Source organism: Mytilus edulis, unplaced genomic scaffold, assembly GCF_963676685.1.
Source record: "Mytilus edulis unplaced genomic scaffold, xbMytEdul2.2 SCAFFOLD_309, whole genome shotgun sequence".
NCBI classification, from domain to species: domain Eukaryota; kingdom Metazoa; phylum Mollusca; class Bivalvia; order Mytilida; family Mytilidae; genus Mytilus; species Mytilus edulis.
The window spans coordinates 13850-40363 of NW_027267181.1; the positions used below are offsets into that span (position 1 = coordinate 13850).

The following is a 26514-nucleotide window of genomic DNA, read 5'->3' on the forward strand; positions in this document are numbered from 1 at the left end:
TTTTAATTTTATTTTCTAACTGTGGAGTGCTACCTTATGGCACACCAGAAAGCACAGAAATGCACTTTTTAAGATAAAATTGACCACAAATCTTTAGTCTTTTATGTTCTTGTTTTAGTTCTGAAGTTAAAAAATCTGCTAGGAATGCAATTTATGTTTATTTTATTGTTTACTGTCCTTAGCAACCAAATATACACATTTTGACACTTAGACATGTTGCGGTCTTAAATTTGTACTCCATTAGCTTCGCCATTGTAACCAAAGATTGCGCTTTATATGATATCCTCAGAATGTATCGCTTTATATTTTTGAATGCGAATAAGTCAAATAAACATTTTTAGCAGGATTTTATATTATAATTTGGCATTAATTAAATTTAATGATGCCAGTACTGCTAGAAATTTATACCCTGCTTGAGAGCTTCTAAACCAAGGTTAGGTATGCTATTTACAGCAAAATTGACCTATAAGTGCTTTCAAATACCTAAAAATTGTACAATTTGTCCTCTTTTAAGGTAATTTTATGATTTTAAATTAAGATAATGGGAAAAGTTTTAGAAATTTACCCAAAAATGAGACAGACTTGAAGTTTTTCACTATGATCCAGCATTTATTTTTAAATCACTTTTTGTCGCGTTTCAACATCAACTGCTAACCTTCATAAAATCTTTATTACTGAACCAATTTTAAAAACTAAGGTACCATTTTCATCGTAACAGCTAGTAGAACACAGAAAATATAATAAAAATTGAGGCAGGAGGGGAAAAATTTCACCTTAAGGTAGCACTCCACAGTTAGGTGTGTAGTTTCGCATTTTGGCCCCTGTGGATTTTTCAAATATGAGAGCTAGTGTGCAATAAAATTCATTTTTGGATAGCTGAGTATTAAAATAGCCATTGTATTGGGTTTATATGAACATCAAGATTATGTAATGTATGTAATATAGGCTGTTTTCTGTATGACAGTCCGTATTTGCATGTCCCTACCATACATTGGTCCGGCAATTATTGTAATGTTTTTTTCCAACTTTTTATCGCACGAACTTTGTGATTGGATTTTACGAAAAAATGAGGCGAAAGACACCCATTTTTTATTTGATCATTAGAAAGATTTATGAAAACAGTTTCTAAAAAGGTATCACTCAAAGGCATTGAAATTCTAGTTTGATCCAAATTTTGAGGGCATATGTGACATGTCCACCCCCCTTTTTGCAATATTTTATGGTAAATAAATGCAGAATGTTGCCATGGATACACATAAAAGGAATTAATTTTCACTCTTTTAACTTTTGAAAATCAAATCTATGGAATATACTGATTACATACATATGCACATGTACAACACAAACAGTTAGGTTAATGTATTAGAAATCCAGGAATAGGAGATGATAAAACATTTTGTGGCTCATTAGGAAATTTGATTTATTAAATTATAGTTTATACACAATACAATGTATCTGTTATCAATGATTTCAGCAGGCAGGTATCTAGTCTATTCTTAGGAAATTACATAATATCTATTTTTAGCTTAGTAGGAATAGTGCCCTAGAGGGGGGTTAGAGTATTGTTGATGAATTGAGAGGAAGCATCGTTGTATTTGATGCAATTACAATCAGTTATTATCTACTGTTTTCGAACCATATTCGAAAAAATCTTTTATGTTAACGGATATTGACATAGATATACGTTTCTTTGGAATAGTGATTGGATATTGTTCATTTGATTGAGTAATTATTATCACTTCAATGTCACTGTCCAAGTACGTGCTATGGATACGTACGCGCCCAGGTAACACAGATAATCGTATTATGAGCTTTAATATTTCGAAACTGGATTAACTCTTCTTGTAGAGTTGAGAACAAGAACATTGATGTCCAGCTCACGCTATGAGAATGACTGATTGACCTTATTTCGATATGGAGACATTCGGCCATGACAGCATTTTCAAGTGCGCGATCCCACAATGCAACGCATATTTGTAAACAATAACATTACACGATTGAGTAGACTAAGTGTGTAAACGTTCGTTTAATATTTAATACACAGCTTGAATTAATAAATAAATGTTGGTTAGCATTTTCCAAATGTCAGTATCATTACAGTTTCCCGTACATTAGGCCCGCCAGTTTTATCGCTATGTCGACGGCATTCAATATTCCATAAACACTACGTTTGAACTCATGCTATATCAGCACACTAGCTATGCATACACATTCCATTTGCCTTTAATGCTTAATTTCTTTGATAAGCAGCCGATAAGCATGTTTCTACCGCCCAGGCTCGGAAGTCAGTGATCATGATACATGAGATATATACATTTGTTATGGTTTTATGCAGAACCACTGCGTCTGGTGGACACTTTGCTTCAACGTAGATATAGTTCCAGATTAGTCCTTACAATGTATTAATTCCCCAGTTCTTCAACACTAGTCCAAGGGCACTGAGGGAACGCTTAGATCATACAGAACACACCGGGTTTACCATATACTAGGCTAGTATACAGGTTTATCATATACTACTGCAGAGTAGGGTGTGAAGAGCAGCATGGAGATTCGAAGATATGTATACTCAGCACGTATATTGTCTGAACTTCTTAAGGATATGCAACTGAATGTATTGGATTGGTGGAAACTTTGCCTTTGTTAAGTATAAGTAATATTTTTTTATTTTATTGATAAGCACAACATACATCTGTAATAACAGCAGACACATACATGTATTTAAATAAGTAATACTATGTATTAATGTCTCATATTTTAGCACATAGTATCACACGGTATCTTTATCTCTATTCTAGATTGTTCCACACCGACAGAGATCTCTTCAGGTTAAATTTCGTACATTTAGTATGAATTTATATTTTATGTACATGTATTATATTCCACATACATGTAGTACAGAAGCACAGTATTTATCATGTTCATATTGCTATTTTAGATTGCTACATGTACATGTATCTCTATTCTAGATTATTCTACACCTTCCAGGACATTTCTCAGTCATATGTATTTATTTTATATGTATGATATTTCATCACATAGCACAGTTTTTATCATATTTATATTTATTCCTGAGGGTTCCACAACCGTCCAAGATCTCTTCAGGTGTATATTTCGTACGGTATATTAAGAATTATATGAATTTAAATGTATATATATTTCAGCACATAGTACATGAAGCACACAGTTTTTATCACGTTCATATCGCTATTCTATTTGCTATCTCTATACTAGATTATTTTACACATTCCAGGATCTTCCAAGATGGACATTTCTCAGTATTGTTATGCATACATGTATGTATTTATTTTATATCTATTATATTTCAGCACATAGTACATGTAGCACACATTTATTTATTGTGTTTATATCTTTAGTCTAGATTGCTCCACACATGCAGGGATCTCCCCAGGTGTACATTTCATACAGTACAGTTACATATATTATATTTCAGGTCGTAAAAAAAAAAAAAAAAAAAAAAAAAAAAAAAAAAAAAAAAAAAAAAAAAAAAAAAAAAAAAAAAAAAAAAAAAAAATTCTATTTATGTGTATTGTACTACGCCTGTTGGATCGCCACAGGTCGTATCACCCTGCTGGATCGCCACAGGTCATTCATTCTCTTTATGTATACTGTACTACACCTGCTGGATCGCCACAGGTCATTCTATTTATGTGTATTGTACTACGCCTGTTGGATCGCCACAGGTCGTATCACCCTGCTGGATCGCCACAGGTCATTCATTCTCTTTATGTATACTGTACTACACCTGCTGGATCGCCACAGGTCATTCTATTTATGTGTATTGTACTACGCCTGTTGGATCGCCACAGGTCGTATCACCCTGCTGGATCGCCACAGGTCATTCATTCTCTTTATGTATACTGTACTACACCTGCTGGATCGCCACAGGTCATTCTATTTATGTGTATTGTACTACGCCTGTTGGATCGCCACAGGTCGTATCATCCTGATGGATCGCCACAGGTCATTCATTCTCTTTATGTATACTGTACTACACCTGCTGGATCGCCACAGGTCATTCTATTTATGTGTATTGTACTACGCCTGTTGGATCGCCACAGGTCGTATCACCCTGCTGGATCGCCACAGGTCATTCATTCTCTTTATGTATACTGTACTACACCTGCTGGATCGCCACAGGTCATTCTATTTATGTGTATTGTACTACACCTGTTGGATCGCCACAGGTCGTATCACCCTGCTGGATCGCCACAGGTCATTCATTCTCTTTATGTATACTGTACTACACCTGCTGGATCGCCACAGGTCATTCTATTTATGTGTATTGTACTACGCCTGTTGGATCGCCACAGGTCGTATCACCCTGCTGGATCGCCACAGGTCATTCTGTCTATTTATGTGTATGTACTACGCCTGCTGGATCGCCACAGGTCATTTTCTTATTTTGTATATTGCACTACATTTGATGGATACTACGCCTGCTGGATCGCCACAGGTTATTTATTTATATATATTGTACTACGCCTGCTGGATCGCCACAGGTAATTTTATTTATGTATACATGAATTGTACTACATCTGCTGGATCGCCACAGGTTATTTTATTTATGTATATTGTACTACGCCTGCTGGATCACGTATTGTACTTGCTGCATCGCCACAGATCATTCATTATCTTAATGTATACTGTACTATGCCTGCTTGATCGCTTCAGGTTAATTTAATTATGTGTATTGTACTACGCCTGCTGGATCGCCACAGGTCATATTATCTTTTATTATGTATTAATGTGTTATATTTAACTCAGCGAGTATTTCCACTTAGACTCTCTTGTTTAAGGATTACTAAGACTTCCCAGGTTGTTTCTTTTATTTTATTTTACAGGAAAATACAGATACAGACATTAAAACCTTCGTTTTTCGGATGAAGACTTCAGAACTTTATAGCACCGTTATATATAAGAAAACAATACCCTGATGCCTGCCTTCATATATAGTATAATGTGTTAGACAACAGTTCAACTTGTTTATTTTAACCTATCGTTTTTCGGATGCAGAATTCAGAACTATTAAGCACTAGATATGAGGATAGCTATATCTTGATGCAGACTTCAGAACTATATAGCACCGGAATATATAAGGAGGACGATACCTTGATTCATGCATTCATAGTTAATGTGTCAGAACTAGTCACACTTCTCTAAGCATTAAACGCAAGAACTTTAACTATGTAGACAGAGTTATTTTATCCGTCTGGGTTAGAGAGAAGTGATTACTGTGATCACTCTTTCAGAACTGGTAGAGGGTTCTTTTTAAAGCACAACAGAAATGTGTTGTTTTTGAAATTATTGTATTGTTAAAGTAATATGAAACGAGTTTTGGGTAAAAAAAATGTCTTAAAAAATATACTTGTTATGTTTACATTCCCTAAAAACTAAACCATTCGTGGCGGTTTCAGTACGAAAATCGCGATTATATGGCATGCAAACCAGAAAACAAGTCCATCTGCTACGAGTTTTTTCATAACAATGGAGGTTAATTAACTTTCGTAAGCACTGTTCCGATGATTGCCGATCTTCACCAGCGTAAACAATGATGACGTCAACGATGGATGCTGAGGTAAGTCCACGTTATACTGGTTCAGAAAGAAGTTAAATTTCAAGCGTTAAAGTGCCTTACAGAGAAATTCTTTTAACTGTTTATCAAAAAAGAATATCAGTTGTAATATTTCATCCTTACTTCCTCGATATATATTCAAAAATTGGACTGAAAACGTTAAAATCGTGAAGAATCATTGCTAGGGGCCCCAATTGGGGAAAAGAAAATAGAACACAGAATCTATCAATTTATCTAAACTTCTCGTCGGAGTCTACCGTGTCACATGTAAAAATTATCTACAATTTATTATATTTGAATGAATAGGTAAAGGAGTTGCCAAAAAGTGTCAGATAAACAAAATTTCAACACGAACGCAAACAAACAGATATCAAATTGCCGTTTTGCAAAAACAGCAAGTTGTGTACCTCGGAGCAAGAAGGCACGGGTCCCTCTTATATTGAGACACTTTAAATGATGGAATAGGTCTCCTTGTAGTATTAGTAACTGCCAGCTTAAAGTTCGGATAGAGAAGTGACAGGAATGCATTGTATTTTACAACTAATCAGGCCGCCACTGAACCCTCCTTAGTCGACTCTCAAGTTTGACACTAGCCACAAAGGTTTCATGGGCTGTATTATATCCTCCAGGTTTAACAGAAGGGAAAATCAATTCAATTTAGGGAGGGGTGTGTGTTTTTGTGTGGTAGATATTGTGGATAAAAAATCCTGGATGATTTTAGCTGTACCTGTGTTCTGCTTTTTTTTTCACTATATTTAGTCCTGCCTTTTTTTTATAAGTTTATCCTGTTATTGTGGGCCCAGCTTCTCATCCTGCTTTTTTTTTTAATCAAAACTAAAATTAAATGGTAGCTCTCTTATATATATTTAGTATGAGAATGGTCATAATGTAGTCACAAATATAAAGGGAAAATGTAAGCATATGTATGCAATGCATTATTGCAATTCTAGTAAATAGTTTTATTTCATATCTTTTTCTGAAGATGTGAGTTTTGCTAGACAGCTCAGCATATTTTTCTACAAGTTTTGTGCTTTTACCTTATTGAAAAATGATTTGGAAAAAGTCGCAAAGCAACAGAAACTTTTTCTGTAACATGATTTAATTTTTTGTTGTTGTTTTTTTTTTTACTTTTCTTACCGGTATACATATATTTTAGGTAAGGCAGTTCAGAATATGTTTTTAAGCTTTATGCTCTTAAAGGGGCACTAGCTACGATTTATATAAAGAAATAAAGTATGATTTTTTTTAGATCAATCATTAATCAAATTGGAATAATGAAATAATAATTTGCTTTTAGCAATCAATTTCCTTTAATTTTGTTGAAATAAGCGATTAAACATAATTTTTGACTGATTCACTTGCAAGTGAAAACGTCATCATCATTCTAACCGGTATTCATGTGAACTTCAAGTTAACCCCTAGCTAGAGATTGACAACGCATGCATTGTACGTGTACTGGTTATTTAAAGAAAAAGAATGTCAACAATGAAAGTGAAACTACGGTAAATCATTTGATTACTAATTCGATGCACATAAAATCATTCTTATATGGTTAAAAACAATGAGAAACATCTATTTTTAATCTATAAAATAAAATCAAACAGACCTATAAAAATGCAATTGCACGTGTTGGTTTAATCTATTCGTACCTTTATTTTTGTTTACATCGCTTATATGGTCATCTGAGGTCAAATCGATAGTTAATTAGATGGCGTCTGGACTAAAATACACACGAAACGAACCTTTATATTATCTACCCCATGCTCTGTAAACTGTTTATTTTAGACTTTTGATAGTTTGGATAAATGTTTTACATTGTTATAAACCAAATATGAGAATTTGAGTCAAATCGGTAACAATGAATTTGACAGCTAGTGCCCCTTTAAGGGACGGACAATTTAACTTGGGGTGGGGTGGGGTGATGTTTTTTTTTTCTGGTCAGAATTTTTTGTTTTGGTAAGTGGTGCGACAACCTTTTTTTTCAAATTTCACAATTTTTTATGGTAAATATCCTGTCAGAATATTTTTTATCCTCTTGCTGGTCAAATTATTTATTTTATCAAAGTTCAGGATCAAAATATTTATTAACAAAACAAACAATAAGGGGGGCGCTTGAATTTTTGTCTTGACCAAATATTGTTTGTCCTTATATATAAGATACATATGGAATAAAATATCTTATTTACAGTTTTCAGATGCATCAAGTAACAGGAGCAGGTCGCCAACATCTGACCTTAGCTCTGACAATGGTCAGCCTATGGAGAGAAAACCAAAGAGAGGTCGTGGAAGGGGCAGTGGACGTGGACGTGGAAGAGGTAGAGGTCAGGCGAGAGGCAGCAGAAGAGGCAGAGGACAGGGAAACAGAGGCCAGCTCCAAGAGGTCAATAGAGAAAACAGGATAGCTCAACTTGAGGTATTGATCAGCAACAGAAAATAGTACCAAAATCTTTATCTTCAAATTATTGTGCCCGCCTTACCAATGTCCTGTAGCTTTCTCAGCTCCTACTTATAATAATTGGATTTGAAATGTGCACTGGCACTCATACCACATCTTCTTATTTATATTGTAAGGAAAAAAAAGTCATATCAAAGTTATTTTCAAAGTGATCAGAAACATACAATCTATAATTATTACATCTGTAAAATCCTATATTGATGTTTCTGTGTATGTGTTTAGTTTCACGCATCTTTATGGATTCCAGGAAACATTTTACGTACGCTCGTTAATCATTTACCATTTAAATTTTCGAAAAAAACATTGTGTTTAATATGATTTTGAAACAAAAACATTATTTTTTGGTGATTCGTCGGCTTAAACTTTCATGGAGGTAAATCAGCAAAGTCTGATCATCTGTAAATAGTGACCCTCAATAGTTGTAACATTGGACTGTACTACTTTCAATTTTAATCGCTTTTTTTTCAGAATAGAGTCAATTCAATGTCCGTTGATGACATGCGCATTATTCTCAAACAAATTGCAAAGGCACAGCCCAGTTTCATACTCAATATCCTGGACAATTCAAATGTTGGCAATGGGCAGCCAGCTGGACCAGAACCACCAAAACCAGACCAGCCATCATGGTGCTCCTGCTCTAATTGCAGAGAGATGCCAACACAGCAGGAGAGGCTCTGTTGCAAAAGACAGCCTGTGAACTGCCATTCAAGGTTACCGGTAAGATTACAGTAACATAAATACAATTTGACTTGTAGAAAAAATAGAATTAATAGAGAAAAATATAGCTTGCTTCCTTTTCTGTTGCACCTTGATGTTACTCTTGTTAGGATCTGTGAAAATTTTCATCACATTTTCTCAGGAACTACAATACAAGGATTTCTGAAATTTGGTTTCAGGATTTATATAAGTCAGGTATGCCATGTGATGCGTTTTCAGATTCATCACTCGACAACTTCCTGTTTACCGAACACTTGCATATTTTTACACTATTAATATTATCCACTTGCGGCGGGGGTATCATCAGTGAGCAGTAGCTCGCAGTTTCACTTGTTCTTTTTGTTAGTGTCATCTCTGTCGTCATACTGTTCTTGTTGCACAATCTGTCTGCATTATATGATTTACATTTTTTTCCCCGTTTTCTTTTCTTGTGCTGTAAAGCTTTCATTGTAGTTGGTTTGACATTTCTCATTTGACACTGTATTGGTATAATATTTATGCTACAATATTTGTATTTTTTGAAAAATACATTAAATAATAAATAATCTTCTTTATTTCTAGGATTTCCAGCAATGTGTCCTAGATGAACTTGTTTTGGAGCTGGCAATCCGGTACCGGAATGATTTTCTGGCACAGCCTGAAGATGACAACTACAACAGGTGTCATCGCCATGCTGCCTATAGACAATACATACTATGGATACATGGATATTTGGGGGCCGGCAATAGGAGGGTTATACCCAGCTGTTGCGTATGGAGAATAAGGGACAAGTATCCCGATGGAACTGGGCAGTATGTTGGCTTTGTTGGTGGCAGACTTGGCTAAATAAAAAAGTAATATGAAAGGTTTTATTTTTTGAACACCAAACTGAAGAATAATGATCTGAATCAACAATAGCACAAAGCATAGATAAAAAAATTACAAATGGGAAAAGTTTCCTGAGATTACAACATATTCATTTTTTGTACGTAAATGAGGCTGTTAGTTCTCTCGTTTGAATTGTTTTACATTGTCAATTTGGGGCCATTAATAGCTGACTATGCTGTATGTGCTTTGCTCATTGTTGAAGGCTGTACGGTGACCTATAAATGTTAATTTCTGTGTCATTTTTGTCTCTTGTGGATAGTTGTCTCATTGGCAATCATACCACATCTTCTTTTTTAATAAATAGTCAGTCAGTGCTATGAAATATAGATTACACCGATTTAATTTTAGTCTCGATACTGATGAACTAACACTGTTCATTGGTTGTTGTTTGTTATTGTTTTCGTTCTCGATTTGTATATTTTAATCAGGTTTCCTGTTTGAATTGTTTTACACGGATCTATTTTGTGACTTTTATAGCTTGATGTTAGGTTTGAGCCAAAGATCTGTGTTGAAGACTGTATTGTAACATTAAATTGCTTACTTCAACTATATGGTGTTTTCGAGGGAGTGTTGTCTCATCGGCCTTCATACCATATCTTCTTATGAAATTTTAAGTCAGTGAACCATGAAATATATGTTACAATGATCTTATTTTGTCTTGATGTTGATTGACTACCATAGATGCAAGTTGTTGAACTGTGAAATGGCACTCGCAATTATTATTTTGCTTTGGTCTTGTAGTGCTACCACAGGTGCATCTATATATAAGATTTCATTGCTCTAACACACACATCAATATAATTGAACGTTGACCAAAGAACCATGAAAATAAGGTCAAGATCAACGGACACCTCCCAGAAAGACACACACATTTTTCAATTATTTAATAAATTAAATGTGCCAGTAGTCATACTATCCTTATAGAATTGGAACCACAGACCAAATCAGAGAAATTTATCATTGACCAATGAATTATGCAAATAATGTAAAGGTCAGATATTACTAACCAGACAAAAAATCTACACCTTGCATAAACCAAATATATTTCACCTATTCCATATGACTTTTTGAAAAAACAGCAAACAAGTAAAAAAAAAAATGTTTGTGAGTTTTCATTGAAAACACATGTCGCCGAGAAATGACAAGGTTTAACAGGAAGTTCATGATCAATGACAATAATATCACTTTACATGGTATAGCACCCTGGGATATAACTTTCAGGCAAATATTTAGTACAAAATTACAATGAATTAGTATCATTAGCATACAACATGTACAAGGTCTATTCTAATTTGTACAATACAGGTACAAAATCAATAAGAGCTAATCTAGAATAAAATGTTGGGCAATTTTATTTTTGTCTGAACATAAAAAACTTTCTAAAATGCTTCAACAATTCATAATGCATAAAACATTATAATCAACTGGTACTTAAATGGACATCAGTCCAACTGTAATCGAGAGTTTTTTCTGGGTCTTCCTTGTTAAATCTTGATATTTTTTGTGCGACAAGATCAGCTGTTGATGGTGGCAAGGTTGGTGCAAGTACTGCTGACACTCTCCTTGGGTCATTGACATCTAGTAGCACTTTTCTGTTCATCCCAACAGGATCTTGTAGTCGGTTTTCTACTATGGTTTTTATTATGGTAGGGACATGGTGATAGTCTTTGTCCTCCCTTTTAGCATACACTGACCACTGAATACCAGTCTTGCTGTAGTATCTCTGATACCTAAAAAAATTTTTTTTAATGTACATGTATAAAAATACTCAATAGTGTACCAAGTGATAGACAACCGAACAGATCTAATATTTACGGACTTCCCAAAAAAGTTTGTGTTGCAGTCTACATATTATGGAGGCTGACAGTATTGTACTACTGTGAAAGTACTTTTATTCGTGGGGTAGCAATTTTCGTGGTTTTTTGTGTATGACTTTATCCACGAATTTAAGTGTCCAACGAAATAAAACAACATTTGTTCAAACCAAGACATAGAAATATCCCCATGTAGGTTTGACTACTGTTATAATCTAGAAAGTATATTGAATATCGGCGATCTGTCGGAGAATATTACAATACACGGAGTGGTCAGAGAGCAAATACTGTGGATTCATTAATATTCGTTGGATACCAATTTTCGTGGATTTCGTGGGTACATGATAACCACGAATTTAAATGTTGAACGAAACATAAAATTTCTATTATGCTTTGTATGCAGATATTGGCATAACCACGAAATCAAATATCCACGAAAATGCAATTTACAATTCAAGATATGTTTATACTATTTGATTTTTGTAACTGTTTTCTATAGGCGACATGTTTATGGCCTTATTAACACCTTTGATGATCTTTAATCTGTTGATTACTCTATCTCAGTTAACAATTTTATCCATCGCTTCTAATGGCTTCAATTTTTCATTTTTTCTTTGTTTTTAATTTTTTTTAAATTAAATCAACGAATTTAAAATTCCATGAACATGTAAATGTTGCTTAAACCACGAAAATTGATACCCACAAATTAAAGTACCTTCACAGTATTCCATATTTTTTCCAAATAAAAACAAGAATGTGTCCATTGTACATGGATGCCCCACTCGCACTATCATATACTCTGTTTAGTGGATCTTGAAATTGGGGTAAAAAATCTAATTTGGCATTTAAATGATAAAGTTCTTAACATTGGGAATATGTGTACTAAGTTTCAGGTTGATTCGACTTCAACTTCATCAAAAACTGCCTTGACCAAAATCTTAACCAGACCTAAAGCGGAACAGACGCACAGACAAGAAAACATAATGCCCCTACTCCTATCGTAGATGGGGAATAACAATAATAGTTTACCTAGTGCTTCCATCTTTGTTGACCATCATTTGCCTTTGGCAATGAGCATTATTATCCAGGGCTGCTAACAGATTGCGAGCTCTGTATGAAACTGGATTAAATGAATGGCGCTTGGAAGCATATTTAAGGATCAAATTCTGGAAATTTTCCAATTCAGCTGTGCTCCTGAAAAAAAGTAAATAATAAGTAAATCTGTAAGCTACTGCTCACTAATGATACCCCCATTTAAATTATAAGGTAAACAGGAAGTTAAGTAACGAAATTGAAAACATACTGCACAGTAAAGCATGCTCATATAAACCTTAATACCATATTTCAAAGAGCCGTAATGTGTAGTTTGTTGAAAATTAGTAAAAACAAAAATGTGTCCGAGGTACACGGATGCCCCACATGACTTGCATTTTCCATGTTCAATGGACTGTAAAATTGGGTATTGATTGGCTAATGACATGTCGTTAAAAAACCTATATTCCCAGCTTGTTGCTAAGACATATTCCTGGATGTCGCTAACCATTTCCCATTGTTATCTACATACATATTGGTAAATATTGGTATTTTTACACCCTTCCAATACCTTGTACAACCTTTGGCCCACCTCAGATGTACTACTTGGTTACTTTATGTGATTAAAATACCCATATCTTAGGATATGAACATAGATAACTTATATCATACCTGCAGTTTAAGTAGTAAGGAATTTTCTTAATGAATCTTTTGTCCATCACAATTCCAATGGCTGCATCATGAGCTGGTGAACCAGCTTTCAACCAACCCTTTTCCCTCTCTGCACATAACGGACCATGTTTACAGGCATATGTTCCATCGTCAGTGTAAGACATAGACCATTCATGCTCGTTAACAACATGGTGTATCATTCCACACCACACACCCTGTAAATTCAAAATAGCAATTGAGGAATAAATTCAAATTAGAAATACAACCTTATAGTGCAAATTACAAAGAAATAGGGAAATGAGAATATATCTGGACAACAAAAATGTTTTTCTCACACGATACACTTAGATTTTCGTCTATGAGACAATGATATTTTTTCAAGCCTGGAATAAAATATTCATTCATAATTTTTTTTTTTTGATACATGTCTCTTATGTCTTCAAAGCATTCAATACTGATTTTTAGTCGCTTCTTTTTAAAATGATTTCTATTCTGAATTTTACTGGATGAGATGGTATTTAATCCTAAAATATAAACAGATCAAACAATAACCATATCCAAAACAAGAACATGTACTACCATATCATAACATACCATGAATTCTTGAATAGACTTTGATACATCTGCAGAATACCAAAAGTGATTTACAATATCTCTAGTCCATTCCAGTAGACATTTCTTTTCCTTTTCCTGCCCAGCCTATTAAAAATAAGTTACATAAAAATAAAGAGCAGATTCTTGTAGAACAAAAGATTATTGTGTATATTCATGATAATATGTATTTTTAAAGCTTATTATAACTGTTCAATATTCAAAATAAAAAAAATAATACCACCTAAATTTTAAGATGTATTTGTAGAAAATAAAAAAAACCAATGCAATCAATAATCAAAATGGCATCATGATTTCAATTAATAATGACTCCATGAGGGTTTATTTTCAAAATTCATTCACTTGTTAAGGCTGAGTTTCAGATTAGATAAATAAGTTGATTGACAAACAAAAATGAATAATATTAGTACATGTATATAAATTAAACTGTTTCTTTGATACCTACCTTTATGATCTTCTTTCCAAGATTTTTGGCCCCATGCCAAATATCAAAGGAATGTTTGATATTTGGAAATTCTCTCCCTGAAAGAAGATTATACATAATTAAACAGTTTTAAATATCCATGCAGTGCACTGAACATACTTTATTCAGCATATGGATGCAGGGTACTCAACTCCAACCGAAGTTGTTTACCTTGACCTTTGACGTACATTACATACATTGTGACACAATCAATGTATGTCAACTACTAGTTTGAAAAAATAACGGTTCTCAACATATACTGATATAGACCAGATACAATCTTTACCATAGAATCATGGGTTCTCAACTGAAACCTGACGTTTATTAATGTACATTTTTTTTTAAACTTTTTGCTTCAGTTGTATTTTAATGTGTACATACTTAGTGCAATATTTTGACAAAAGAAACAATTACTCCTGGTGTAAATACTTTTTACAATTTTTTACTATACTATAACTTATGCATACATTGTATATAAGAAATCGTTATACAACTTACTCATTAATGCTTCCACTTGGACATGGGCATCAGTGACTATTTCAGCTATTTTCAATCCTTTTCCTAATAGAAACAGTAAACCTTTCAGGAAACAGGCCTTCTCCAGATTTGTACTTTTTTTATCGGTCATCCGTTTGTCCATGGTCACTATGCATACAATCTTTTTGGTATCCATTTCCATAAATGTGTAGGTGCAGTACTGGGCACAATGGCCAGGACTGTCCATCCTTCCATCACCTTAAATAATTTGAATATCAAAAACATAATTTTACAAGAATGTGTTTGAAAGACCCACACATCACCACTAAATGCCTAATGGGGTTTTGTTAAATTATCCCTAAAAATATATTAGAAATACTTATTAAAGGTTCCAGGCTAATAACTTCACTACGACCGACGCATGTTATGTGTTCACATTGAAGAAATGAGAGATAAAATTTCATTAAGATTGTAGTTCATAAAAAAATGCCTCACAGTCTCCCTTTTCATTTGGTTATAAGATCCAATTGTTGCAATAACTTTGCAAACATATAGCAGAGATTTTTACCCATGGCCAAAAAACAAATACCTCTACTTTATTATTTACTTTGAATTGATAAATATTGAATCTCAAATCCAAAGTAACATAGTAAACTATTATTTAAGTAAAAAGTTACCCAGTAAAATAAGTTCTTTGTCTTTAAATTCAAGGAAAACCTGATTCTGTTCTTTCTCCCAGATCTCATCTAATGTTGGAGCCAAATATGTCCGCTGAATCTTTAGATAAGATACAGAAAGTGGAATTGCCAGTTTTAAAAATCTTGCAAACAGGGAAATCTTTTGGAAGTTACATCCTGATATCAATAGAGCTGATGAAAAAAGAAGGTCTCCACTGTGTAACCTACGATTCAATACTGGCTGAGAGCACCATTTGTTTACCAAGTGGTTATTTTTACAAGTCTGAAATAGAAAATAAATAGAACATTACTGATGTGTTTAATCTTAATATGAGAAATACCAGCTAATAAGGAATGGGTCCAAAGTTGGTTGTGCTGTCAATATTAGGGGATTTTATTTCTGACGTCATTTATGTAAACAACACAGTCTGCACTGTTTTCTACAATTTAGATTATGGATCATGAAATATTCTTGCATTTGTAAACAAATATAATTTTGTCATATATCACAAAAAAGTGTTCTGTTTCGTCCCCTTTAATACAGTACAAGATTAAAATGAAAACCAGAAGTTACTTACTAAAATTTAGTGAACTACATTTTACAAGAGTGACGAACCTTTTCAGATGGGTTATGTAGATATACATTTTGTAGTTACCTATATAAACAATATTAAATTTAATCATTGATAAAAAAAATATTTTGTATGTAAAATAAAATTAAACATGTATGTGTTGTTTTTGTGTGAATGTGTATTGAGTTGAGTATTATTATATTTTATCTCAGTACAGCCTGTGCCACTAGCTTGATGCTGATGTCTAAATTAATTTAATTTGAAATTTACTCAAGTAATTTTGAACAGTTTTAGCACAAACTGTAATAATACATACCCATTTTAAATACAATGCAGATGAAATCACTTCAGTGCTAATAACAACTTCTTCATGGCAACCCACTACTGCACAGTTTTCAACTTTCATTTTTGCCAATACCAAAATTTGGTTTAAAAAAACCAAAAATGTTCTGTCTTCAAGCAGTGCAGTTAAATCATTATCAGTTTTTATTCTGCTAATGTTTGGCCCTAGTTCAACTGCTGGTTCATCAGCAATACTGTCTCCTTTTTCAATATCAATATCTATGTCTTCATCATCAGAATCTAAGTCCATTCTTATATTGTGGTCCTGTCTGAAATATGGATTATCATTAAGATATAAAATTGGTGACTGAAAGCATATCCAGTTTGAAAACCAATAAAGAATTGTGGTTTGAAATGCATAGTCATATATCTTATATAATGAACAATGTGGGTATGTTTTATCCTTCCACTTTTAGTTATTTTATCCATCCATTGTAGCGTTTAACCAAATGTCTTTTTATTATTTTACACATTTTTGTTTCCTTGCAGTATGAAATGTGTCTTGGGAACCAAGATATTGTTGGAACTTGACAATATTATCTTATAGAAAACTGTGATAGCTTAATCGTAAGAATCTCATCCTTCCCTTTCCAAAATGGTGGTGTGGGAGGCAAAAACTCTTTTTTTTCTGAAACTTGTCCATATTTTACATGTGCAAAATAATTTAAAGAGCTCATTGCAAGTTGTTGGTTTTCTTGAAGAGTTTCAAGTGTGTTGAAGACCTTAAGGTGACCTGAGGATGACATATTTTTGGTTGTTGTTAAAATGAATGAGGAGAGAATCTAACATATTCATCTTACCTTAAAGTGGCATCCAAACTAGGTTGATAATCACTTGCTGAGTCATCATCTTCATTCCAGTCACCAATAAAGTTCTTTTCAGAATTGTTCATAGTCAGACTGAAAATGTAAGACAATATTAGATGATGATTGATCTCATACTTTCTAACCCTTTCATTCAAATATATTTATGAATTTCATGCTTGTAAATCAATATTTGTTACATTTGTACTAACAGAAAACACTTAAAACCTTTTACTCTTTGTGGCATACATTGTATATGAAACTCTTCAAGAAAAACAACAGCTCACACTCTTCTACAACATGGTACAACAGACATGTACATGTACATGTATATTCATTGACATTGTAGAAACGTTACCACTGACATTCTCTTAAATGCCTATTGAAGGAACTTACATTTTGTTAATTTCTGTGTCATTTGGGTTTCTTGTGGAGAGTTGTCTCATTCGCAATCATACCACATCTTCTTTTTTATATTTACATGTACATTTTCATAATGAGAGACTGATGTCAGGTGCAACTGCTGATTGGCATTATAGATCATAACAAGAATGTGTCCCTTCCGTACTATCATTTTCTATGTTTAGTGGACCGTGAAAATGGGATAAAATTTCTAAATTGGCATTAAAATTAGAAAGATCATGTAGGGAACATGTTTACTAAGTTTCAAGTTGATTTTACTAAGTTTCAAGTTGATTGGACTTCAACTTCATCAAAAACTACCTCAAAAATTTGAATCAAACTAGAATTTCAATGCCTATGAGTGATACCTTTTAAGGAACTGTTGACCTTATTCTTCCTAATGATCAAATAAAAAAATGTGTGTCTTTTGCCTCATTTTTACGTAAAATCTATTTGCAAAGTTAGTGCGACAAAAAGTTAGAAAAAAACATTAAATGTATAATAATGTAGTATTTACAGTTCTATAGGTACATTGTACATGTTGTATACAAACTTACTTAAATGGATTTATAAAACTACAAGATTTCTGTAAAGCTGATTTTTCTAGGCCCATTTCTTCAATGCCAGACATGCATGGATCATCTCTCCTGAAATCATAATATACAGACATATATAACACACTTTTGCCACTAGGGAACTATAAAATGTCTCACCCTGCCACATTATTTATGTATGTGCTTGTCCCAAGTCAGGAGCCTGTAATTCAGTGGTTGTCGTTTGTTTATGTGTTACATATTTGAGTTTCGTTCATTTTTTTACTTAAATAAGGCCGTTATTTTTGTCGTTTGAATTGTTTTACATTGTCTTATCGGGGCCTTTTATAGCTGACTATGCGGTATGGGCTTTGCTCATTATTGAAGGCCGTACGGTGACCTATAGTTGTTAATGTTTGTGTCATTTTGGTCTTTGATGGATAGTTGTCTCATTGGCAATCATACCAAATCTTCTTTTTTATATCATCTGCTAAATTTAGAATCATTGAATCAGACCTATCTTTAAGGACAAAAAAAATGTCTGGACAAGGTTCATCAAGATGCATGGGTTATGGCTTTAAATAAAACACTGTAGCATTGCATAATATTGTACTGAAACAGAAAGTTTCAAAATATCTAATTGAGACATTTAAAGTTAGAGATTGGAAACAGACTTAGGAACATACAGTAGGAAAAATGTTAGCAAATGTAACACTTTGGTCCTAACTAATAGTTTGTTTGCTGTTCCCCTACCTAAGGAAAAAATATATGGGTAGGTACATTGTAGGTAGGAACATATTTTATTATTTTTAGTTAACAAATTAAACCATCAAAACAAACAGAAGCATAATGATAAATTTTCTAATTTTTCAATAAAAATATTTATTGTTGAAAAACACCAATAAAATTAAAGAACCTTAGTGAGTGCGCTCACACACCCCAGGTTCCTACATTGTCAATGGAGAAATAAAATATGTGCAAGAAAAAAAAATTGTATAAGAAAAAAATTTGAATCATAATTTCCTGTCAATATGCACATCTACATTGTACATTAGTTTTTTTATCTTACCTTTCAACCTGTTCATGTTCAGATGACATCCCAGAAACATCAGATAAATGTGCACTGAACATTTTCCAAGCCGAATGTGCAGGTGTAGAAACATATGCAGCTCCACAGGGGGTTGCACATTGGGCAGGTGTAGAAACATGTGCAGCTCCAGAGGGGGTTGCACATGCAGTTGCAGGAGTTCTGATTGGCAATGATTCTGAAAATGCTGCAGTTACTGCATACCTGTAAACGAAATTTGAAATTAAAATTGGTTTAATCAAATTCACTGAGACAAAAAAAATAATTTGGGCAAAATCACCTTCAACATAAATTTTTATTTCGACAAAAGTCATTTTCCCCAATAAGCATTGACAGGAGACAACCTTGTAAAAATTAATGTTTTTTCAACAAGTGAAACTGCGAGCTACTGCTCACTGACGATACCTCCGCCGCAAGTGGATAATATAAATAGTGTAAAAATATGCAAGTGTTCGATAAACAGGAAGTTGTCGAGTGATGAATCCGAAAAAAATATTCATGGGACGGACTGACTGACGGACAGACAGAGGTAAAACAGTATACCCCCCTTTTTTAAAGTGGGGGTATAATTTTAAGGGGGAGATATAAATATTGTGATTCTTGTAAATTTTAAAATATAGATGAAAAATGTACTTTATAGGTTTTAGTATGAAAAAAACAACTTACAGCTTTATATTAATTTTCCACGTGTATAAAGTGAAACATTTTATTGTTGCCTTTGGATTATACAATATGCTTTTTTGGGATTTAACAGTTTAACTGTTTGTTTAAAATTTAGATAAAACTTTGAATAGCTCAGAAAAAAAATACAGCCAACACTATTTTAGATAATAGAATCATGTTCATTTTATCTAGATCTTTAGACAGCTTTGTAATAAATACAACCAAGAACCCCATTAAAGTCATGTGGCCTGAAGACCAAATATAGGAGTACAAGAAATATAAAAAAGTATTGCATATAATCTTAAATCAAATTAATGATTGTTTGTAAAACAAATATTCAAGTAAAACCATTATTTTTTTACCTCAACAAAACATGGCTACATTTTTAAATGAATATTTTAATTATGACAATCACATTGAAAGCAGCTTTAAAACATTATTGATTCAATAAAGCATGCAGTGCTGCTGTTGTTCTTACTAAAAACATGGTTTTCAGCATAAATAGAAGTTGCTTGTGTATTGTCCCCTTATTGGGCCCCCAAAAATGTACCCGTTTACACAATGCAGTCAAACGATGTTTTCTCAACGGTTTATGTGGTAATACATATTTATTTTCTATGTAATGAGAACCTTGTCTAAAGTTAAGGTGAGGAAAAATATATTTATCATGAATTAAACAAAAAATAGAATACAAAATCAAAAAGAAAATTAAGTTACCTGTCAAGAAGAATTTTTGCCACTTCCGAGTTCGTTTCCAGACGTAGAGCGGTCTTTATCTCCATCCAACGATCATATTCATTGCCAATGTAAATTCGACTTTTGTTTAACTTTGCATTTACCACTTTTTTGTTCCTTTTTCTGCCAGAATCACTCAATTTACGCTGAGGGCCCGGTTTCATTTTCTTTGCTTCCGACATTTTCTTCAGCAACCATAATTACCGAGCATGCGCATAACGTTTACCGATTGAGTGCAAATCTGGGGTCATTGCATATGATTAGCATCGTTGTCCAGGAAGCAAGCGTTATCGAAAACAGAATAAAATGACGTTTTTTCACAAACAACATCGTATCTTTCAAAAAAGTTAAATATTTTCAATTTATAATTGATAAAGGGTTACTTATATCCGATTATTTCAGTAAACTAAAAAAAAACGATTTTGGCATTTCAGATTACTTAAGTAATATGAAACGAGTTTTGGGTAAAAAAAATGTCTTAAAAAATATACTTGTTATGTTTACATTCCCTAAAAACTAAACCATTCGTGGCGGTTTCAGTACGAAAATCGCGATTATATGGCATGCAAACCAGAAAACAAGTCCATCTGCTACGAGTTTTTTCATAACAATGGAGGTTAATTAACTTTCGTAAGCACTGTTCCGATGATTGCCGATCTTCACCAGCGTAAACAATGATGACGTCAACGATGGATGCTGAGGTAAGTCCACGTTATACTGGTTCAGAAAGAAGTTAAATTTCAAGCGTTAAAGTGCCTTACAGAGAAATTCTTTTAACTGTTTATCAAAAAAGAATATCAGTTGTAATATTTCATCCTTACTTCCTCGATATATATTCAAAAATTGGACTGAAAACGTTAAAATCGTGAAGAATCATTGCTAGGGGCCCCAATTGGGGAAAAGAAAATAGAACACAGAATCTATCAATTTATCTAAACTTCTCGTCGGAGTCTACCGTGTCACATGTAAAAATTATCTACAATTTATTATATTTGAATGAATAGGTAAAGGAGTTGCCAAAAAGTGTCAGATAAACAAAATTTCAACACGAACGCAAACAAACAGATATCAAATTGCCGTTTTGCAAAAACAGCAAGTTGTGTACCTCGGAGCAAGAAGGCACGGGTCCCTCTTATATTGAGACACTTTAAATGATGGAATAGGTCTCCTTGTAGTATTAGTAACTGCCAGCTTAAAGTTCGGATAGAGAAGTGACAGGAATGCATTGTATTTTACAACTAATCAGGCCGCCACTGAACCCTCCTTAGTCGACTCTCAAGTTTGACACTAGCCACAAAGGTTTCATGGGCTGTATTATATCCTCCAGGTTTAACAGAAGGGAAAATCAATTCAATTTAGGGAGGGGTGTGTGTTTTTGTGTGGTAGATATTGTGGATAAAAAATCCTGGATGATTTTAGCTGTACCTGTGTTCTGCTTTTTTTTTCACTATATTTAGTCCTGCCTTTTTTTTATAAGTTTATCCTGTTATTGTGGGCCCAGCTTCTCATCCTGCTTTTTTTTTTAATCAAAACTAAAATTAAATGGTAGCTCTCTTATATATATTTAGTATGAGAATGGTCATAATGTAGTCACAAATATAAAGGGAAAATGTAAGCATATGTATGCAATGCATTATTGCAATTCTAGTAAATAGTTTTATTTCATATCTTTTTCTGAAGATGTGAGTTTTGCTAGACAGCTCAGCATATTTTTCTACAAGTTTTGTGCTTTTACCTTATTGAAAAATGATTTGGAAAAAGTCGCAAAGCAACAGAAACTTTTTCTGTAACATGATTTAATTTTTTGTTGTTGTTTTTTTTTTTACTTTTCTTACCGGTATACATATATTTTAGGTAAGGCAGTTCAGAATATGTTTTTAAGCTTTATGCTCTTAAAGGGGCACTAGCTACGATTTATATAAAGAAATAAAGTATGATTTTTTTTAGATCAATCATTAATCAAATTGGAATAATGAAATAATAATTTGCTTTTAGCAATCAATTTCCTTTAATTTTGTTGAAATAAGCGATTAAACATAATTTTTGACTGATTCACTTGCAAGTGAAAACGTCATCATCATTCTAACCGGTATTCATGTGAACTTCAAGTTAACCCCTAGCTAGAGATTGACAACGCATGCATTGTACGTGTACTGGTTATTTAAAGAAAAAGAATGTCAACAATGAAAGTGAAACTACGGTAAATCATTTGATTACTAATTCGATGCACATAAAATCATTCTTATATGGTTAAAAACAATGAGAAACATCTATTTTTAATCTATAAAATAAAATCAAACAGACCTATAAAAATGCAATTGCACGTGTTGGTTTAATCTATTCGTACCTTTATTTTTGTTTACATCGCTTATATGGTCATCTGAGGTCAAATCGATAGTTAATTAGATGGCGTCTGGACTAAAATACACACGAAACGAACCTTTATATTATCTACCCCATGCTCTGTAAACTGTTTATTTTAGACTTTTGATAGTTTGGATAAATGTTTTACATTGTTATAAACCAAATATGAGAATTTGAGTCAAATCGGTAACAATGAATTTGACAGCTAGTGCCCCTTTAAGGGACGGACAATTTAACTTGGGGTGGGGTGGGGTGATGTTTTTTTTTTCTGGTCAGAATTTTTTGTTTTGGTAAGTGGTGCGACAACCTTTTTTTTCAAATTTCACAATTTTTTATGGTAAATATCCTGTCAGAATATTTTTTATCCTCTTGCTGGTCAAATTATTTATTTTATCAAAGTTCAGGATCAAAATATTTATTAACAAAACAAACAATAAGGGGGGCGCTTGAATTTTTGTCTTGACCAAATATTGTTTGTCCTTATATATAAGATACATATGGAATAAAATATCTTATTTACAGTTTTCAGATGCATCAAGTAACAGGAGCAGGTCGCCAACATCTGACCTTAGCTCTGACAATGGTCAGCCTATGGAGAGAAAACCAAAGAGAGGTCGTGGAAGGGGCAGTGGACGTGGACGTGGAAGAGGTAGAGGTCAGGCGAGAGGCAGCAGAAGAGGCAGAGGACAGGGAAACAGAGGCCAGCTCCAAGAGGTCAATAGAGAAAACAGGATAGCTCAACTTGAGGTATTGATCAGCAACAGAAAATAGTACCAAAATCTTTATCTTCAAATTATTGTGCCCGCCTTACCAATGTCCTGTAGCTTTCTCAGCTCCTACTTATAATAATTGGATTTGAAATGTGCACTGGCACTCATACCACATCTTCTTATTTATATTGTAAGGAAAAAAAAGTCATATCAAAGTTATTTTCAAAGTGATCAGAAACATACAATCTATAATTATTACATCTGTAAAATCCTATATTGATGTTTCTGTGTATGTGTTTAGTTTCACGCATCTTTATGGATTCCAGGAAACATTTTACGTACGCTCGTTAATCATTTACCATTTAAATTTTCGAAAAAAACATTGTGTTTAATATGATTTTGAAACAAAAACATTATTTTTTGGTGATTCGTCGGCTTAAACTTTCATGGAGGTAAATCAGCAAAGTCTGATCATCTGTAAATAGTGACCCTCAATAGTTGTAACATTGGACTGTACTACTTTCAATTTTAATCGCTTTTTTTTCAGAATAGAGTCAATTCAATGTCCGTTGATGACATGCGCATTATTCTCAAACAAATTGCAAAGGCACAGCCCAGTTTCATACTCAATATCCTGGACAATTCAAATGTTGGCAATGGGCAGCCAGCTGGACCAGAACCACCAAAACCAGACCAGCCATCATGGTGCTCCTGCTCTAATTGCAGAGAGATGCCAACACAGCAGGAGAGGCTCTGTTGCAAAAGACAGCCTGTGAACTGCCATTCAAGGTTACCGGTAAGATTACAGTAACATAAATACAATTTGACTTGTAGAAAAAATAGAATTAATAGAGAAAAATATAGCTTGCTTCCTTTTCTGTTGCACCTTGATGTTACTCTTGTTAGGATCTGTGAAAATTTTCATCACATTTTCTCAGGAACTACAATACAAGGATTTCTGAAATTTGGTTTCAGGATTTATATAAGTCAGGTATGCCATGTGATGCGTTTTCAGATTCATCACTCGACAACTTCCTGTTTACCGAACACTTGCATATTTTTACACTATTAATATTATCCACTTGCGGCGGGGGTATCATCAGTGAGCAGTAGCTCGCAGTTTCACTTGTTCTTTTTGTTAGTGTCATCTCTGTCGTCATACTGTTCTTGTTGCACAATCTGTCTGCATTATATGATTTACATTTTTTTCCCCGTTTTCTTTTCTTGTGCTGTAAAGCTTTCATTGTAGTTGGTTTGACATTTCTCATTTGACACTGTATTGGTATAATATTTATGCTACAATATTTGTATTTTTTGAAAAATACATTAAATAATAAATAATCTTCTTTATTTCTAGGATTTCCAGCAATGTGTCCTAGATGAACTTGTTTTGGAGCTGGCAATCCGGTACCGGAATGATTTTCTGGCACAGCCTGAAGATGACAACTACAACAGGTGTCATCGCCATGCTGCCTATAGACAATACATACTATGGATACATGGATATTTGGGGGCCGGCAATAGGAGGGTTATACCCAGCTGTTGCGTATGGAGAATAAGGGACAAGTATCCCGATGGAACTGGGCAGTATGTTGGCTTTGTTGGTGGCAGACTTGGCTAAATAAAAAAGTAATATGAAAGGTTTTATTTTTTGAACACCAAACTGAAGAATAATGATCTGAATCAACAATAGCACAAAGCATAGATAAAAAAATTACAAATGGGAAAAGTTTCCTGAGATTACAACATATTCATTTTTTGTACGTAAATGAGGCTGTTAGTTCTCTCGTTTGAATTGTTTTACATTGTCAATTTGGGGCCATTAATAGCTGACTATGCTGTATGTGCTTTGCTCATTGTTGAAGGCTGTACGGTGACCTATAAATGTTAATTTCTGTGTCATTTTTGTCTCTTGTGGATAGTTGTCTCATTGGCAATCATACCACATCTTCTTTTTTAATAAATAGTCAGTCAGTGCTATGAAATATAGATTACACCGATTTAATTTTAGTCTCGATACTGATGAACTAACACTGTTCATTGGTTGTTGTTTGTTATTGTTTTCGTTCTCGATTTGTATATTTTAATCAGGTTTCCTGTTTGAATTGTTTTACACGGATCTATTTTGTGACTTTTATAGCTTGATGTTAGGTTTGAGCCAAAGATCTGTGTTGAAGACTGTATTGTAACATTAAATTGCTTACTTCAACTATATGGTGTTTTCGAGGGAGTGTTGTCTCATCGGCCTTCATACCATATCTTCTTATGAAATTTTAAGTCAGTGAACCATGAAATATATGTTACAATGATCTTATTTTGTCTTGATGTTGATTGACTACCATAGATGCAAGTTGTTGAACTGTGAAATGGCACTCGCAATTATTATTTTGCTTTGGTCTTGTAGTGCTACCACAGGTGCATCTATATATATGTAATTTTTTTTTTTTTACATTTGTTTTTGCTAGCATTATTATTTCTTGGGGGCTTTCATTCTTTCATTTTATGAACTCATTTCATTTGGCTTTTAATTCCAGGGGAATCATACTCCCCCAATTCAATAATACATCAGATAGGTAATTCCTGTCGAGGAACAAATTGTATTTTAAGTAGTATTTTTACTACGCTGGGATCGCCCAGGAGCAATTAGGTTCATTCCTGGGGATCGCCCCAGGAATTAGGTTCATTCCTGTCGAGGAACAAATAGGTTCATTCCTGGGGATCGCCCCAGGAACTAGGTTCATTCCTGGGGGTCGCCTCAGGAATTAGGTCCATTCCTGTCGAGGAAAATAGGTTCATTCCTGGGGATCGCCCCAGGAACTAGGTTCATTCCTAGGGATCACCCCAGGAAATAGGTTCATTCCTGCCGAGGAACAAATAGGTTCATTCCTGGGGATCGCCACAGGAACATTTTTTACTAATCGCTT

General features: G+C 33.7%; 3 protein-coding genes and 1 long non-coding RNA gene across 4 annotated transcripts; 3 read left to right on the forward strand and 1 right to left on the reverse strand.

Annotated features, from left to right (window-relative positions):
- The first annotated feature begins 1505 nt into the window (after positions 1–1505).
- LOC139504959 (uncharacterized) lies at positions 1506–5337 on the forward strand. The gene is made up of 2 exons (XR_011659465.1): positions 1506–3293; positions 4863–5337. It is a non-coding gene; the product is annotated as an uncharacterized lncRNA (long non-coding RNA).
- Positions 5338–5365: 28 nt separating this feature from the next.
- LOC139504958 (uncharacterized) lies at positions 5366–9609 on the forward strand. Its single transcript, XM_071294833.1, has 4 exons — positions 5366–5596; positions 7782–8006; positions 8517–8765; positions 9327–9609. The coding sequence occupies exons 1-4, from the start codon at positions 5570–5572 to the stop codon at positions 9588–9590; spliced, it is 765 nt and encodes a 254-aa protein (XP_071150934.1). The 5' UTR covers positions 5366–5569; the 3' UTR covers positions 9591–9609.
- Positions 9610–10966: 1357 nt separating this feature from the next.
- On the reverse strand, positions 10967–20832 carry LOC139504957 (uncharacterized). Its single transcript, XM_071294832.1, has 12 exons — positions 20499–20832; positions 19101–19322; positions 18056–18145; positions 17094–17192; positions 16268–16562; positions 15380–15662; positions 14724–14960; positions 14208–14284; positions 13745–13849; positions 13151–13365; positions 12476–12640; positions 10967–11362 (listed from the first exon to the last, which is right to left on the reverse strand). Exons 1-12 carry the CDS (start codon positions 20696–20698, stop codon positions 11053–11055), a joined length of 2298 nt encoding a protein of 765 aa, XP_071150933.1. The 5' UTR covers positions 20699–20832; the 3' UTR covers positions 10967–11052.
- A 173-nt stretch (positions 20833–21005) lies between these two features.
- LOC139504956 (uncharacterized) lies at positions 21006–25230 on the forward strand. The gene is made up of 4 exons (XM_071294831.1): positions 21006–21217; positions 23403–23627; positions 24138–24386; positions 24948–25230. The coding sequence occupies exons 1-4, from the start codon at positions 21191–21193 to the stop codon at positions 25209–25211; spliced, it is 765 nt and encodes a 254-aa protein (XP_071150932.1). The 5' UTR covers positions 21006–21190; the 3' UTR covers positions 25212–25230.
- The last annotated feature ends 1284 nt before the right edge of the window (positions 25231–26514 follow it).

What these genes read in the sequence shown, in the direction of transcription:
- LOC139504957 (XM_071294832.1), bottom strand. Translation starts at nt 20,698, where the DNA reads ATGTCGGAAGCAAAGAAAATGAAACCGGGCCCTCAGCGTAAATTGAGT. An exon ending in AGTTTGGATGCCACTTTAAG is followed by an intron (nt 16,563 to 17,093) that starts GTAAGATGAATA and finishes TCCATATTTCAG; the next exon opens with ACAGGACCACAATATAAGAA. An exon ending in CCAAGTGGAAGCATTAATGA is followed by an intron (nt 14,285 to 14,723) that starts GTAAGTTGTATA and finishes ATCTTCTTTCAG; the next exon opens with GGAGAGAATTTCCAAATATC.
- LOC139504958 (XM_071294833.1), top strand. Translation starts at nt 5,570, where the DNA reads ATGATGACGTCAACGATGGATGCTGAG. An exon ending in CGTCAACGATGGATGCTGAG is followed by an intron (nt 5,597 to 7,781) that starts GTAAGTCCACGT and finishes TCTTATTTACAG; the next exon opens with TTTTCAGATGCATCAAGTAA. An exon ending in ACTGCCATTCAAGGTTACCG is followed by an intron (nt 8,766 to 9,326) that starts GTAAGATTACAG and finishes CTTTATTTCTAG; the next exon opens with GATTTCCAGCAATGTGTCCT.
- LOC139504956 (XM_071294831.1), top strand. Translation starts at nt 21,191, where the DNA reads ATGATGACGTCAACGATGGATGCTGAG. An exon ending in CGTCAACGATGGATGCTGAG is followed by an intron (nt 21,218 to 23,402) that starts GTAAGTCCACGT and finishes TCTTATTTACAG; the next exon opens with TTTTCAGATGCATCAAGTAA. An exon ending in ACAGGATAGCTCAACTTGAG is followed by an intron (nt 23,628 to 24,137) that starts GTATTGATCAGC and finishes CTTTTTTTTCAG; the next exon opens with AATAGAGTCAATTCAATGTC.